Source organism: Paramormyrops kingsleyae, chromosome 6 (genome assembly GCF_048594095.1).
Source record: "Paramormyrops kingsleyae isolate MSU_618 chromosome 6, PKINGS_0.4, whole genome shotgun sequence".
NCBI lineage: Eukaryota > Metazoa > Chordata > Actinopteri > Osteoglossiformes > Mormyridae > Paramormyrops > Paramormyrops kingsleyae.
This window is the reverse complement of record NC_132802.1, coordinates 11,413,196-11,430,510: the sequence shown is the minus strand read 5'-3', so window position 1 is coordinate 11,430,510 and position 17,315 is coordinate 11,413,196. Positions and strand designations below refer to the sequence as shown.

The 17,315-nt window shown below is 43.5% G+C and overlaps 1 protein-coding gene across 4 annotated transcripts; it reads right to left on the bottom strand.

Moving 5' to 3' along the window:
* Positions 1-1,911: 1,911 nt before the first annotated feature.
* LOC111855758 (peripherin-like) lies at positions 1,912-16,915 on the bottom strand. Of its 4 annotated transcripts, XM_023835094.2 has the most exons (10): positions 16,840-16,915; positions 8,791-9,325; positions 5,560-5,620; positions 5,377-5,472; positions 4,761-4,925; positions 4,233-4,358; positions 3,849-4,069; positions 3,367-3,416; positions 2,935-3,008; positions 1,912-2,807 (listed from the first exon to the last, which is right to left on the bottom strand). In XM_023835094.2, exons 2-10 carry the CDS (start codon positions 9,294-9,296, stop codon positions 2,760-2,762), a joined length of 1,347 nt encoding a protein of 448 aa, XP_023690862.1. In that variant the 5' UTR covers positions 9,297-9,325; positions 16,840-16,915; the 3' UTR covers positions 1,912-2,759. The 4 variants fall into 4 exon arrangements, with proteins under 4 accessions (XP_023690862.1, XP_072569748.1, XP_023690863.1 ...); XM_072713647.1 differs by lacking the exon at positions 16,840-16,915 and having other exon boundaries at positions 8,791-9,427; XM_023835096.2 differs by lacking the exons at positions 2,935-3,008; positions 16,840-16,915 and having other exon boundaries at positions 2,715-2,807; positions 8,791-9,427.
* Positions 16,916-17,315: the final 400 nt, after the last annotated feature.

The following is a 17,315-nucleotide window of genomic DNA, read 5'->3' as shown; positions in this document are numbered from 1 at the left end:
AGGTCATCACTGGATAATTGTCCCCAGCTTTTTGTTCCTCTAAGACACCATGTTGGGAAAGAAATGGTTTTAGTGTTAATTATAAACATAGGGTTATGACATAATGGGATATGAGTGGATGGTGGTGAGGCTGTAATTAAGAACTTCATTTGATCTCCAGGACTGGCAAACTGAAGGAAATGTGTAATGTTTGTTTGGTTTAAATCCCAATTAAAATATAGTCTAAATCTCTTCCGCTTTAAAAGTTGACCTACATACTGTAATGTTTCTCTTTAAGGGCTCTGTACATTACTATGAGTCCCAACAAAACACACAGGACTGCTGAGCTTGTTGTGATTTACTGTCTTGACCACACCGGATTTATTTGTTGCTGGACATCACTCCTCCGGCTTAAAGGGCTCCTGCTTATGTTTATCTTTTGACGACTCTACTTCTCCATCCCTCACACTCCGGGCTGACCGGATAAATCTGGCAGGAAGTGGTTAATGTAGGCCAGATGTGGGGAGTGGAGTCCAATACAGCTGCAGAAGGCAGGGAGAGTTTGACTGTGAAAAGCTGAAGATCTCAGGATGCGAAGTGACAGACAGACCAGGGCTTTAAAATACCACGGACAAGGATGACATGGTGCTCATGCCTTGGAAAGATGCATGAGTTTATATATCTTTGGAGGGGAAAGTATATAAGCCACTTTTATAAGATAAACAGATGTTGAGTTGTTTTTACATGTATGGTGTGAAAAAAAACTAATCTAAGAGCATCTCAGGGGTGATTGCATAAACCAGAAGGTTGTACTTCAGTGTCGTCATGCATACAATTTGACTCGTTATCTAACTTGCATCAATAGAAACTATCGGACTGTATATGTTGTCTATTTACCCCAGGTAATAATTGTATTTTGGAATGAAATATTTAAAGCCAAACTAGCTTTTAGCGAAATTTCCTATCTGACAGATGTTGTGATTTAACGAAATTTACACTCACCTCTAATTATGAGTTAACTATCACTAGCAAGTCACAAATCGGCGTATTTGAAAAAACTGGAATCTGACCTGAGTGTCACATTAAAAAAACAAAGTTTCCTATAAAAGAGACTCATATGTATGAGCTAGGTTATAAAAGCTGTTACTGTTCCATGATTGTGTTGTAGGATTTACCTGATTAATTTGACTGACTTGATCGCCTGCACACAAAGAACCAGCAATGATAATTAGAGTTCAGAGTGATTTTAAAGATTTTAAAGTTTTAATTTACAAATTTTCCTTGCTTATTTGTCTTTTTATTGCTGTGGAATGGTGTTGTAATCATTTTAAAATGAGAATGTTGGCTCCCTCTGGTGGTCATAATGAATAACACCAAAACTTCGTGGGTGTAAGTATCCGTCAGTTCAGGTCGAGGTTGCGCAAGAACCAGGGGGTGTTCCACGAAGCAGGGGCCTGTACTACGAAGCGGGGTTACTGGCTAACTTGTCGGATTTAAGGTAGTCTGGGCAAAATGTAAGTGAACAAATATATAGTCTATTTAAAATGTGGTACCTTAAATCCAACAAGTTACCCTGATAAGCCAGTAACCCCACTTCGTAGTACAGGCCACAGGATTTCTTGGTTAGCTGGTTGTAACTAAAGTTGGAATTCATGATTGTCCAATAAGAGTTTAGGTAAGGAGCATTTCTATTGGACAATAATGAGTTCTAGCTAAGTTAAAACCAGCTAACCGAGAAATCCTTCTTCGTGGAACACCCCCCCTGGAGGGTCTCCCAGGAAGCATACGAGACAGAGCAGGAGTACACCCTGAATGGCCATGGCTAGCATGCCACGCTTGACTAATCAATACCTCATGAAAGTAATTAACCAATTGAGTGAATTAATTGGGTGAAATTTAACGAATACATGAAATGGCTGGAGTGCCCCCAAGAATAGGACTCATGTACTTTTATTCACCCATAAGATGCCATGCCTGAAACTGGTCATTTTTTTCTGCCTCTGTGTATTACAGTATTCTATATACTATGCTAGTTTGTAGTATATTTGTAGTATATTTTCTAATCAAGTAAATGCCACTTGCCCCTGACAAATATCTTTAAACATAATTTTGCATGGTACTGTATGCATGAAAACACAACAAGCATTTATATATAGGCCATGTATGCATATGCCTTTGCATGCTCAGTGATTGTATCTTTACGGACAAATGACAATTACAGATTCGTGTTTTTTCTTAAATACTTATTAAGATGTAATTGGATGATTTTTCAGAAAACGCCGACGGATTGTAACTCTAATATGACCCACGGCAAAGAACATAACACTTTTTAATTTGACTATTATACTTTAATTTTCTCCGGCGAAAACCCTGATTTATGATGCGCAGACGTTGCTTAAGGCATCAAAACACTATTGGTGGAGATCAAAGAATACTTTTAAGGTATGACTAAAAAATAATAATGTGTGAGGGCGTGTTACTGACTTAGATACAGATATCAAAATGCAATGAGGTTACTATAGGAACAACACAAAACTGACTGCTGGTGCACTTGGGAAGGCTATTTTTTCTCTCAGTATAACAGTCAGTAAGTGAGAAAATGCTCCTCTTTCTTTTCTCTCTGGAGTTTACAGGACACACCCCAGCTTTTGGTTAAGTATGTTGCAATGCTGATTTTCCAGATGTTGAAAATTCGACAAGGAAGTATGACCTCGTCGTGTTTTCTTTTTCCTTTCTCGACTGGCTACTTCTTCTTCTGTGACAAGCACGTTGGCACTTCTCTAAACATCTCTGTCAAATTCTCTGTCCTTCCTGGACTCACTGACCACCTATGGAGAGGGAAATCACAGGGGGTTAGTTGGATAGCCATGTGAAAACTGAAAACAAACAAAAAATATGAAAATATCCTGACAGGTGGTGCTTTTGAACAGTTTGGAATGTGCTGAGACTGCTGACCTCTCCATCATGTGTCTCTATGGTTTTGATCAGCAGCATCCGCTTGGTCTGCGTGTCTAGGGTGCGGTCAAACTCTATGTAGAGGAGATGGCAACATAGGATGAGTTAATTTGCAATGAGGTGGGATGGAGCTGCAGGTCAACACTGAAGGACAGAATGGCACATTCAGGAGCTGCATGCATACATAAGTTTTGTTGGTTGTGATGTGTGTACATATATATATATATATTTAGCACGGTCTTCCAGGGTCCCTGGAGCAATTGGGGTCTTGTTCAAGGTCCTAACAGTGATATGATTTCTCCATCAGCCATGGGATTTTGACGACATGACCTCCCCACATAGGGTGTGTTAGCCTGGGTCTTAGTGTTTATGTGGTTGTCAGCCAGTGTGCCTGTGAGTCGTCTTCAATGCAGGTGTGTTCCAGATCCTCACCTGTGCTTCGTAGGTTAAGGGAGGAGAAGTTGTGAACAGGAGCTGTTATTCTATAGGAAAGAGGCAGACAAAGGGGTGATGGATTCACCTGATGGTTAACCATGAGAGAGAAATACTACAGAGAGCCTCATACTGTATGTGCACCTCCTGGACTCAGACCAAAGGGTCTCCTGCCTAGGATGGAAACTACTCTCCATGAACAACCTCAGTCATGAAACATATTTTCATTGATCTGGATTTTTATACTGTGTTTTACGTCTTATTTTGTCTTGAGTGTTGAATTCCATAATTTTTTAATTTGGTGTCTTATATTTCTCATGGTTTATGTTTTTTACATATACTTGTATTTTCACTACGACCAAGAAAAACGATATTTCATCTCACCGTATGACTCGCGTATCATGGAGCTGAGGCAACCTTAAAGATACTTTGACTTTGGCTTGACTTGATTAATACGGTCACAAAGTAAGAAGATTCAGTACCGGTTCTCCTCGCCCTCCAGGAGCTTGCGGTAGGTGGTGATCTCAATGTCCAGGGCCATCTTGACATTGAGGAGATCCTGGTACTCGCGGAGGTGGCGTGACATCTCCTCCTTCAGTCGCTGGATCTCCTCTTCCAAGCGAGCCGCGGCACCCTGGTATCCACTCGTCTCCTCGGCGAACTTCTCCTCCATCTCCCTCATCTGCCTCAGCAGAGCCTCATTCTACAGCCAATCAGGGTGTGCGGTTCACCCACAGTGAGATATGGGGATGTCACCGGGTATATAATAAGGAAGGAACACAGGAGAGGGGAAAGAACCAGCATGCAACACAGTAGCTAATGACATATATCATGGAGTCTTTGACCCAGCAGTGGTGGAGCCCTACCGTGCTCCTCAGAGCATCCATTTCGGAAGTCAGCGACTGCATCTGCCTTCGGGACTCATTAGCGTCGTGCTTCGCCTGACGTATCGCCTCCATGTTGCGGGCTGCGGATTCAGTCAGGTCTGCAATCTGTGCCATTAAAGATACACACAGGATGGTGCTTCTGAGGGCGATTCATAAAGAAGGGCCATCCTTATCATTAGCCAATGATTTGTTTGGAATCAGTCACTGACAGGGGAGGTGACACTGTGGGGGCCAATCAGCATGTAGTTGGAACCAGTGACCCTATGGTCCTGCACGGTACATTCAGAGGACAGGAAAATGAACTGGGAAAAAAATTCCGTTTCATAGCAAGGTTGCGGATCTTGAAACACACTGAGGTTCTCATCCGGCTCATAGTCACAGTTTGTTGAGTTTCTTTGATATTGACACAGCCATACATTTTACAATAACAGATCCTTATTGGCTCCTTAAAGGATCCTTATTGGCTGGTGCCTGTCACCTGTCAAGGTGTATGTGAGTCCTACTCACCTTGGACTTGTACCACTCCTCAGCCTCCTGGATATTCTTGCAGGTGATGCTCTCATATTGGGCCCGGATGTCCCTCAGAGCTGCAGTCAGGTCGGGCCTGGGGGTGGTGTCCACCTCTGTCTGCTGCTGCTGGGTCTGCATGCTCATCCTCAAGTCATGGATCTCCTGGAGGGTGCGGGAATAAGCCAAATGTGGGGGGTGCTGAGGGCAGGGCCGCTATTAATGCCTAATTATAGCTTACTTGAGGTTCCAGGTTTCATATGCTTTATTAATTGTGGTTATAATTATTAGAAATTAGTTTTGCCCTTGGGTACTGTGGGGCTCAGTGGCGCCTGGGATTGGAAGGTTCAAATCTCGATCTCGGCAGAAAAGTCACATGTCTGTTGAGCCCTTGACTCCCTAAAATGCTCCTAGGTTGCTAGATAAATTGCTGACCATGTGCATTGACCCCAAGTGTTACTCTCACCTATGTGTATGTCTCAGGAGAGCAAGAGTGGATATGTGAAAAGCATTCCAACACAGCTGTACTGTTGGCAATGGCGAATAAGTCATCATTTCATTTCTCCCATGGTGCTGCCTGCAATACAATGGATACAAACTAGAGGGCAGCACTCACCTCCTCGTGGATTTTCTGCAAGAACTCAATTTCATCCATCAAAGACTCGATTTTCCTCTCCAGCCCTAGGCGAGTCAATGTGGCATCATCCACATCCTTTGAGATATTGGGGATTAGTTCTGTTATGATCCAGATATCCTACACAGGGGTCATTTGGTAAGAAATGCTGGTTTCTTTACTTACCTTTCGAAAGAGGGCTAAGTTACTCTCTGCTTCTTTTCTCTTCTGTACCTCTTCCTCTAGCCTGGGGGTGAGTAACAGGACAAGCATTTGTGTTAGCTGGCTGCAAAAACATGCATGATGTTCAGATTAAACTCCGCTTGTCTTGCCCGTTTTCAGTTGTGCCCCTTATACCAGCTGCCTTTGCCCTTCATACAGGGGCGGGGCTACAGGGGCTCTGATCCCAGCTCAAAGCTGATTGGCTCCCGGAGTGCCCTCTCCACTCACCAATTCAAAACATATCATTGGCTAATAATAAAGATGGCCCATCAATTATGGCCCCTTTTATGCCTCTGCTTTAAAACAATCCTAGAATCTCCCCTGCCTGCAGAATTTGCAAATTGGTTTGGAGAAGGACTCATTTGACCTTCGCCTTCCCGTGGTGTTGGGGGATTGGTCAGATGTTCAGTAACAGGCCATTAGTACTGTGGCTCTCAGCTCTTCTCACCCTCCTACACACTTCTCCACAGAGTCCAGCCTTTTGTATTTTGTCCTGCCTGAGATAATTAAGATGCACTTCAGGAGGACGCTTGCGTGCGTCATGGCTCCCACCAACAGCCATTCATTACAGTTACGCCAATCTGCTATCTTCTGTCGCCTTCCCATCATGCAGTATGTGGTTGCCGGGCGTTTCTGATTGGCATGTTGGCGGGGTGGAGAACAGGATCACATGACATGAGGATGGAAGGAAGAAGCACAGACTTTGTGAGCGGGAATAAGCTGGGATTGGTGTCCAGCACCGAGCGTCAAAAGGAAATCTTATACAATGGCGGTACATAGTGTAGTTTTGGGGAAGTGTGTGGCTCACAGAGACCCTGTATCTGTGATAGGAAGGTTGCTGGCAGAGGTAAGGAAAGAGGTATGTTTTAAAAAACAAGGGTAAGGGCAAATATAAAAAGATAGATGCATATCTGTCAAAGTTCAAGAATTTTAGAATAGGAATTCAGAATGTGAACTCTGTTTAAAAATGTTTTAAAATAAGACTAAATATAAAACTAAACATTGTGTGAACAATTTGGAAGTTTTTTTTTATTATTATTATTTATATTGGTTAAACTAATAGTGAAAGGGTTACCTATTAGAAAATGTTATGTAAAAAGGTTAGGTATAATACAGTAAAACTTCAGCCTAGACCTTTTCAGTCAATGTGTATATACGGATATTTATGAATGTGTGTACGTCACCAAAATGAAAGTTCAAATTCAAATTGGAAATTCAGTTCAAATCCCCTGGTTGGCAGAATGGTTACACCGTTGAGTTTCTTGAGCAAGGCCTGTAACCGCAAATTGTTACAGGGACTGGCTGAGTCTGTTTACACAAAAAAATGTGTGTTGCTTTGGATTAAAGAGTGTGCTAAATACATTGAATGTAAATATAGTAACTGGGAAAGGAAAGTTGACCTGAATTAGTCTGCTTGTCACCCCTCTGATATCACATAGTCTCCCAGTTTGGATAGATTTATGAATAGAAAAGGCTAATTACCATAGGGAAAATTCCAGTCGCTTAGCAATGAAGATGCACAGCTACTCTCAGAAAAACAATGCATCACAGTGGCAGCAGGTTCACTTCTGGAAAGTGCAGCTACAGTCAGAAAGGTGCCAGGTATCACACCCAGGGTAACCATCATAACAATCGCCTCTGTCCCTTTTTTAGCATGTATTAAACAATAGCAAAAGAAGCTATTACTGTCTGGAAACAGGATGTTCCTTTCCGTCACGGCCTAGAAGCAGGACGTTCCTTCTCATGACGGCCTAGAAGCAGGACGTTCCTTCTCATGACGGCCTAGAAGCAGGACGTTCCTTCTCATGACGGCCTAGAAGCAGGACGTTCCTTCTCATGACGGCCTCGAAGCAGGACGTTCCTTCTCATGACGGCCTCGAAGCAGGACGTTCCTTCTCATGACGGCCTCGAAGCAGGACGTTCCTTCTCATGACGGCCTCGAAGCAGGACGTTCCTTCTCATGAAGGCCTCGAAGCAGGACGTTCCTTCTCATGACGGCCTCGAAGCAGGACGGTCCTTCTCATGACGGCCTAGAAGCAGGACGGTCCTTCTCATGACGGCCTAGAAGCAGGACGGTCCTTCTCATGACGGCCTAGAAGCAGGACGTTCCTTCTCATGACGGCCTCGAAGCACGACGTTCCTTCTCGTCACTGTCCAGAAGTAGGACGCTCCTTCCCATCACTGTCTAGAAGCAGTTTCTAGTTTCTTCTTGATCTTCTTCTTTCAGTTTAGCTGAAAGCTACATCTACATGCATTACTCTGTCAGGTTCTTTAGGGCTGGGCCGCTTGTAATAGAGCCTGTTTACTTTCTTACTGCTCTGTGAAGACAGTGACTGAACATCTGGTGGTAATATTCTGGATCCTGGCCCCTCACACAATGACCAGAGGGACAGAGGCAGATGCGGCTCATCTTTAATTCATGGCTCAGTGCTGGGCCCCCCCTTCTTAATGGCATTCCTGGACCATTGGCCGGGGCAACTAAATCCTTTGACGTAGTCTTTAAGAGAACGGCAGTGTTTTACCCCCCCAGTGCACCGATCCATACCCAGCCACCCCTCCCCCGCGTTCTCATTTATCTGTGCTTTTTCTTTCACGGTCAGGCAGCATGTGGCTTTACAATGGACACTAAATGCTCAGGAGTCTCCCAGCATCAATGAGGTTTCTCTGTCCAAGAAGGCTTTCCCCCAGTTTAGTGATACGGGCGTCTTTGATTTAATGCTCCTTCTAAACAAAGTTATGCTACGCAGTGATAGGTCAGGTTTGTAACTGATCTATTGCTGCCACGAGACAAACATTCAGTTAGAACCACTAAACATTTTATGTTTATAAAAATGAGTCCATATTGTCCATATTTATATGCATATAAATGCTTAACATTTACTAGCTGCATGGGCAGATCGGGGGGGCAGGGGTGTAATTTGTGGCCACCCCTGCTGCCATCCCACGTCAAAATAATAAAATACGGAGGGTGCCTCCACCCTTGTAAATATAACTGGCCCCTGATGGTCCCATTCAAAGTTTTCACTGTACCGCTATGGACTCGTATACATCAGACCTCCTCAGTGTCATACCTGCACTCTGAAAAAAGTTCTCCAATCTTCAAGGGAACTAGGTCGCCCTGCAGCCTGTAACCTCTGGTTGTCCTTCATGTCCTGTTGCCCTTGATACCCAAACCTCCCCCCTGTTGGCACAAACCTCTGCTGGAGCAGCGTCAAGTCCTCCGCCAGGTTGTCTCGCTCCACCTGGATGCCGTCCCTCTCCTTGGCCACGAGGTCCAGCTGGAGCCGGAGCTCGCGAAGCTCTTGCTGGTACAGCTCACAGGCCCGGCCAGGCTCCTGGCGGCTCTGCTGCCTGCCCAGCTCGGCCCGCAGCCCAGCATTCTGCTGCTCCAGGTAGCGCACCTTCTCGATGAAGCCAGCGAAGCGGTCGTTCAGCTCCCGGAGCTCCGTCTTCTCGTTGGTACGCGCCGCCAGTATTTCCTGGTTGACCGCGTCGGCCAACGAGAAATCCACCTTGTCGTAGACAAGCCGGGGTGCGGGGGTGCTGGAGCGTGGTCGGTGGCCCCCCGGGCGGGAGGATACGGGAGAGGCAGAGGTCGGATAGCGCCCCCCGGATAGAGACAGGCGGGAGAGAAGGGGGGTGCCATAATTAGTCTCCCTGAAGGAACGTCGGTATGAAGATGCGCCGGCTGAGGAACTCATGTTTGGCTCCTGTGTCTCCGTTGGTGTCTCTGAAGAAGTTGAAGAGGATGGGAAACAATGGTGTCAGACAAGAGTCCGAGTAGTACTGAGGGCTTTTATACCCCTGTCTGATTACTCCCCCCGTACCTCCACCTCCCTCTGCCACTCTGCACCTCCTTCTCCATTTATTGCTCAAATACGCCCCCTCCCACCCTCCACTCACCCCCCTTGCCCCCTCCTCCTCTAACATGCGCCCCCTCCCCCAAATCCAAGGCACAGACCCTAATCCACATCCCGGAGCAGCGCATCTCTTCCAACGTACGCCCCGCCCCCACTGTATCTCCAGATCCTCCATGCATCACCTCCTGATTTTTCCACCATTTCCTCTAAATGATTTTCATCACCGTGTGCTCAGAATCAGGATGCTTAAGCCACATGACCAAGGTTGGTGGAAACTTTGTTCCTTGTTCCTTTGTGTCCAGTTGCCCAACAGTGACCTAAGGACATAACCCAATCAATTAAGTGTTACTGAATTTGAGTTATACTATATAGTGTCTCTTTCCCAATAGTCCCAATGGTTCATGACTTTTATCCAGCTGCAGTGTCCATCACTTTCTCTGTCTTTGTAGTATCTGGCTTTCCCATTCTTTCCTGGCCCCTCCCCTACCCCTGTCTGAACGAGGTCAAGGATTGGATGACATATGGTGATCACATGGGTCTGAGAACCAATGAGGTCAAATGTGCTGCTGTTAAGGACTGTTAGCTTTTGCCCAGTGAGTGTACTAGAACCTCTCAGTGGGACACAAGCATGGGTATAGAATATTCCAGAATGAAGGCAAGGCCAATGCAATCTTTCAAGGTCATACTTCACAAGGTCATACAGGCTGTAGCACAGGGCTCTGAGTTTAGGGGCCTCAACGATGACTTTAGCTCAGCAATCTCCGCCCCCCCCCCCCTTTTAACCCTGTAGGCTTTACTGAGAAGCTGAAATGACATTCAATGCTAACAAGTGATGTTATACATCAACAAGTGGATTTGTGGAAGGTGGCTAACCAGTGTGACGGAGGGAGACCATGACAGGGGTTATTACCCATAAATCACCCTTTTGACAATCGCCTGGCTTTGCTTGCCTTTTTGCCGATGGAGCTCATTGTTGATTTTTTTTCCCCCTGTGAAAAACTGCCTCCAGCGTATGCAGGGCGAGTCCACACGGCCTCGGCCCACTGTGCATATTCTGTTCCCTGCCATCAAAAATATGACTCGTGCAGTCTTTCCCATTCACACTGACCCCATTGTACACTGGGAGCCCCCAGCCAAAAGTCTGGCTGTTGTCAGGGCAACAGTCAGTTGAACTGAAGAAAGTGGTCATTTGGTAATCCAGTGGGAAAAAGGGGGTTTAAACAATGAAGTAAAGCCCTAATTTTGTCACATGGAGGAAGATTTTATTGGGGACTACGTCAGTTGTTTCAGAAGATACGCATGAGCAGCCGTATGTCGTATTTCACCTATTCATTGTGGCAGATGAGTACTTCAGTAAATATTTATTTTAGTTTTATGCACACACAATAATACAAACCTGTTTTTTCCCGTTTTCCCATCTTCCTGCTATATTTTATTTCGGGATTCAAGGATTTAAACTCTTCATTATCACTGTACAATGCCTGTGCCTTGAGATTAACTGCCTATAATGATGAAGTACATACATTGTAATAACAGGAAAATAATAACATACAATACAATAATATATACAATATAGAAGCAAAATACAATAACACACAAGTAGGACAACAAGGTCCTGAGGTTTAAAGTGGCAGTGATTAATAAATTACATTGGTGATTAGGATTATACTGTAAATTATCTGAACTATCTATCTGGACCGGAGCAAACATCATCAGCTGGACCCAGAGCTTATGGGAGTGTTACTTACACAGAAATGTTCTGAGGGCAGAAGGTAAAAACGATTGGTTCAAAGAGATAACCAATTAGACTGTAGAAGAGGTGGGTCTACTGCAGGCAACTAGAGGAGGCGGGACCAAGACATCTGATTGGTTGGTCCCACCTCCTGCTGACCTGTGTTAATCTATAGTGAATCCAGCATACCAACATAGGCCTTTCTTAATCCTCTGCACCAAAAGCTCCAAAAATGATCCAGATGTGCCAGATTAATGGCTAAACCTGTATTCACAACCCAAACTTTGTTCTCAGTTGTACATGTGGATGTCTCACAGATAGCATCTGCCATTTATCCATTTTCTGGACCTGTTTCTCCTATTCAAGGTTGCAGGGGGTCTCAAGCTTATCCTGGAAGCTATGGGCGCAAGTCAGGGAATAACCCAGGAAGGGCACCAACCCATCGCAGGATAGGAGATGCAAAAATAACAATTCCAATGCAAATGGCAAATAAAACAGCATTGCATCATTTCATCATTTCATTTCCTCACTACTCCCCAATTGTTTTCTCCCATTATCAGGACATTTTTAAAAATTGCATGTCATTGGCCTTGTTATTTACACATTCCAGAGACTCTATTTCTCACAAGTATTGCTTAATCCCTGTTTTTGCAGACACCATGAAGCAATGTTCATTTTCCCCAGTTTCTGACGATAGTTTTTGTGAGAAACTCGCTTGTGAAAATGTGTTGCTTTCATGCAGTTTGAATCACTGTGTGGAGCATAAAGTCTCAGTGATTAGCACTGTTGCCTCCGACTGTCAGGGTTGTCAGTTCCGCTCTAATCACTGGCTTTCTTGGTGTGAAGTTTGCATGTACTTACTGTTTGGGCTTCCTCTTCCTCTTCCTCTTCTCCCAAAGACATGCAGTATGTGACTGCATTCCCTACGATGGGCTGACATCCCATCCAGGAGTGCTCATGCACTGTACTTCCTGGGATAAGCTCCAGACTTTGTCATATGAAACTAATTTTAGCAATAAGTTGCATTCTTCTGGTTGTGATAAAGACATTGTGAAGTATTTTGGTACTGGATCTCGTAAGTGATTTATCTGAAGTTTGCTTGTTTGCTGCTTGCTGTTAACTGATGGCAGTTGAGTGGTCTAAGGTGCTGGCTGTAGGCTTCAGTGTCTTTGAATATCTGGGTCCGAATCCTTTTGTGGCCAATTAAGCACCTTCACTGCATTTTGGTTTCTGACAATTCGGTTCAATCCCATCTAATGACACATAGGTCAACAGTTAAGGTGCTGTTAGAGACTGCAGCTGACTTTGGAGACAGCACACCAGTGACAACATTATCTGGCTGACTGAATGAAGGCATATGAAGCATGGAAGACACTGCGTGGCTGTGTAGACCTTCCAGGAAGCCCCTGGAACAGGGAGCTGCTGCTTGAATTTTCCACCTGGCATGTTGGATTGCTGGATATCTTGGTCAGTCTTTTTGTAAATTTTGGCTGGCTTGTCAGGATGAAAAAGTATGGTAAACAGCCAACTAAAAAGATATAAGACCCTATGTGACAATTTGTACAATGGTGAGCCCCCTTTAAGCTATAGTTTTTTATTGGCTACTGACCGGCGCAGTTTGAGGAAGTTATACAGAGTCAACGCTTCTGTGAATCCAGACTTCTGTGCCAGGAAGCTCACCTCACAAAATATTCACTTCTGTGACCCTTTTTGTAGAACCTGTAGAGAGAGGCTATTCATCCACACTCATTCAGCTAAACTGCCCAACCCTTCTGGCCGTTCTCAAACGAGAAACATTTCTTAATAAAAACAGAGCAGCAAGAGCCAAACCACACAAACTAACAAACATTTTGGCAGTAAGAGTAGGAGTAGCAGAGAAGCCGTGCGGGTGAAATACTTATTAGTCTATTTATTGACCATTGTCTCCATGGATTGTCTAGAATTAGTGTCAGCAATGTTGTAGAAAGTCCATACTAGCCTATAACTGAAAGAACATGTTTGGTCTACTAAGTGTAGGCCAACATCAAGACAGAAGAGCCTGGGTTTTAAATTCCTGCATTAAACTAATGCCTGCATACACCTGATGATGCCAAGCTAACAGACAAAATAAACTTATATAATCTGGGGCAAAAAAGGAAAGCCTCAGCAAGCTGACTAATTGGCAAAGCAATGCTGGGAACTCACATTTAATGTTTCTGTGTGCAACACGAGTTCTGAAGCAAAGAAAAGCTGTCAAAAGGTCAAGTGTCATTGAAAGTAAGTGAATGGGAAATGAATGCTTCTTTTTATACCCTGTGTCTCTTCCCTTGGCAATTTTATTGGGCCGGGAAGATCACATGGCATCCCACAAAGTTACAGCACAAGTGCATTCATGGGCTATTTGCCCCAAAGGGTACATAAAAGAAACGTAACTGCTTAAATGTGAATATAGTACTATTTTCATTGCCAAAGCCCAGAATAATTAACTTAAAGTGAAAGTTTTTTTTTTTTTAAAACTGTGGTGAAATATTTCTCCATTTACAGAAGTAAAAGCATACAATGGGGTATGATGTCATCGTTAGCCAATAGTAAAGAGGGCCCCTGAAGTCTTTCAGACCAGTTCAGACCAATGGTGGCCGATCAGCCAATAGAGTATGATTGCATCTCAGCTTTTGGCTCTTCTGCTGGTTTGCGATGCCAGTCACGTTTCGTTCCTTAAGATTTTGTATAATAACGGAATGAAATTCTAACAGGTTCGACCTCAGCACATCACACAAAACCCAGAAGTTTCACTTTCAGAAACGCACTCCAGGGTGTGCTGTGTTACATCATTACCCGGCAGCTTTTATAAACAAGCATATTTTTCTGAATAGGTACAGGCCTTAAAGGGAAAAGAACAGGACAACACACACAATTCAAAAGGTACCACTATCTTGCACAAGGGGAAAATTCCATTATATGCAGGGGCAGTTAAATTGCAGGAAGGGGCAAAAAAACCATGACACAAGCAAACACAAAAATCACAAAAATAAATATATAACCCCTGACCCTGATGAGAATAAGCATTTGGAAGATGGGCGGATGGATAAACAAACTAACACAAAATAAATAAAAAAAGGTCTGAGGTCACTGGCAATCAGTGATGTGCAAGTTACAGAAAATTAGTGGTTAGTTACAGTTACTTGTTACTTCATTCAAAAGTAATTCAATTACTTTACCAATTACTGCATATAAAAGTAATTAGTTACTAGGGAAAGTAACTTGCATTATTTTAATTTTCCTATTAATGCTTAGCACATACATCGGCAGGACATTGATTTAAGATCAGAACGTTGTTAAATGATCACATTCCATTTAAGCCTATTAACAAAATTTAAATTATTACATATGCTAATGTGTGTTTCGGGGAGCACATTTTTTTCAATAATTTTGCTTTAATGAGTTCAGCATATCGATTAGGTCTATTGTTACTGCATCTGTGATTTTGTCAATATTTAATATAATAAACATATAACATTTAATCAGTTAAATTGTTTGTGTGGTATATGGTTTTAAACAATATGTCTACAGGTTGGGTAAACAGAAAAATCTACCCTACAGTATTTAAATAATAATAATCACTTTATTAATCCCCATGGGGGGAGTTGTCTTTTTTTTACACCTCCCTCAACTTGCTCTTTTGTAAGCAAGCTGTCCGTGAAAAGCAGCCACTCATGGCAGCACCCTGGGAGCTGGGGGTTAAGGGCCTTGCTCAAGGACCCGCAGACATACCGAGGCTGGGTTTGAATCTGCGACCTTGTGATTACAAGCACGCAGGCTTAGCCCACTGAGCCATATATATATATATATATCCAAATACAGCTGCTCATCATAACTACTACAGCTTCTGTTCATACTACATTTGGCTGCGGGTGCGGATGGTCTCGGTTGGTGCATACATGCAGCAGTGATATTCCACTGCATTGCAACAAACACAAATATAAACAGTGTAGTGAAACTGGTAAACTTTTATGAACAGATTTAAAGCTACTAGTCAGGGCTTGGCTGGGGTTAATAAGGCATACCACAATACTTATGACATCCTTATGACAAAATTAGCTGGGACCCCACCCGCTTGGCGCATTTTTTCAAAATGCCATTATAGTGCTGTTTTTTTAAACACAATATATCTTGGTATAATGTCTGGACAGTATAAAATATTTGTACCTCCATCCCTCCAAATACAGCTGCTCATCATAACTACTACAACAGCAAAATACTGTTCTTCCTCTACTGTTTTGCCATTGACTGCTGATCTATGGAAGTCCATACTGCCACCTACTGGAAACATCTAATCAATTATCTTGCACACGTGTGGACGACGGACATGCAAGGTTTCCACTAGACATAAAAATTGGGCTACACACACACCGACCACAGTCGCAGCCAACCCTTGATTACAAAATTTATGTAACGTCCCCTCGTCTGCATTCGAAAGCAAACACAAAAAAGTGAAGTATGAATTGGCCTTTAGTTTGGAAGGATAGAGTAAATGGAATCATTGTATCTTAAGAGCAATTTTTATTGTGAGATTCCTGAAGGTTTGGGGATGGGAAAAAGGTAGGAAGGAATTTGGGAGTTTCCCGCTTCCCTCTTGTCTTCTTGCGATATATGTGCCCCAGAGTCTTGTGGACAGTAACTTGCACTGGACAGAAGCCGATAAAATCCCAGCAGTCCAGAAGCTTGGAGGCCAACAGAATCGCAGAGAACCTGGATGGAAACTTCGGACTTTGCAGATAAGGGTTTTGTTTACTTAAAGTGCAGCCAGAGTAGCGTAGCAGAAGAAAAGCAGGGACACACTAAGCTGGGCAGCTGGAGTGCTTTAGGTGATAGGGATCAGTTATCATGTTTACCCACAATCCCCTGCAGGGGTGGCCATGGCATGAGAGTCCAACCCCTCTTATCACATATAAGCAGCTATTCCCTTGACAAAGCTAACTCTAATAGTCACACCAAAGGAATATTTTGCCAATTCTGCTCAATGTAACAGTTCTTAAGCAGAATGTTTTTTTCCCCCTGTAATGGTAAAGGCAATGAATTGGAGAACTGTAAACCAGCACAGCGTCTTGTTGGCATCTTTCCCAGTTTACATTTGGCCAGCTAAACCTCTGGCCAATGTTACATCATCTAACAAGGCTCCCTTGTGATTGCTTCTTTGTTTCTGTATATTTCCTCTCCTCTATTATCTCCATCTATACCCCTCTGATTGCTTCTAATTGTCTGTCTTGGAAATGGTACAATGACTAAAACTCAGCCTCTGATTGGTCGAAACCTCTGCCTATCAGATTCTACAAAAAAATCCTTCCATCAAAAAAGGAGGTTAGCGGCTAGTCGGGCAAAAGATTGCGCAACAAATCATAATCCGTCATTTACAGCCTCCCATGAAATGTGTAAAATTTACATTAATTCAATTTACAAGTTCTTCAGTTTAACTAGGGCTATTGAGAAAAGGTGATTTAAAAGCTCTATACATAAGTAAATCTATCAGGAGGTTCCCAATATAATAACAGTTTTCCAATGCATTACCACAGTGTGTAAGCAGCTAATTCAGCTAATAACTTTGGTAAAGTATCTTTTTGAGGCTACAGTTGTTAGCCAATTAAGAGAAATGTGAAAATTCACCTTCGGACTCACCTGCAAGTTTGTCAGCAGATTGAAACCGCACACATCCACATTCTGAGAATCAGTGGCCTCCTCAGGGCCAGTGTCCATCTTTTGGTGCAATAAACGCTTATTTACCGCAGGCTTGGACTGTGCATCCCAAAAGCCTCTTACTTCCTCTGAGCTCATTTTTGCCAACAAACACTGGAATGTTAGCTTAATGAGTATAAATTGCTTTGGCTTTGAAGTATGTTTATATTACCTGTTGAGAAGAAGAGCCTAACAAATGATAGATGAATATGCTTTAAAGCGCTTTTCCAATCTGGCTTTCAAATGAAAGATACTACTGCAGCCTTTGTTTCTAGCTAGAAAGGACACCGAAGCCTTAGCTGCTCTTACAGAGGTCCAGGCCTTCAGCCATCCATCTTCAGCCCACAGATGTGAAGAGACAGGGGTATTCACCGAGACACCATCCCACGCTCCAGGTGGTAAAGTGCTCAGTGACAGGA

Bases quoted from the DNA above. Each gene is read 5' to 3' on its own strand.
- LOC111855758 (XM_023835094.2), bottom strand. From the start codon at position 9,296: ATGAGTTCCTCAGCCGGCGCATCTTCATACCGACGTTCCTTCAGGGAG. The intron at 3,417-3,848 runs GTACTGAATCTT...TCTTTCCTATAG, and splicing joins CTGGAGGGCGAGGAGAACCG to AATAACAGCTCCTGTTCACA. The intron at 2,808-2,934 runs GTCAGCAGTCTC...CCCTCTCCATAG, and splicing joins TAGAGACACATGATGGAGAG to GTGGTCAGTGAGTCCAGGAA.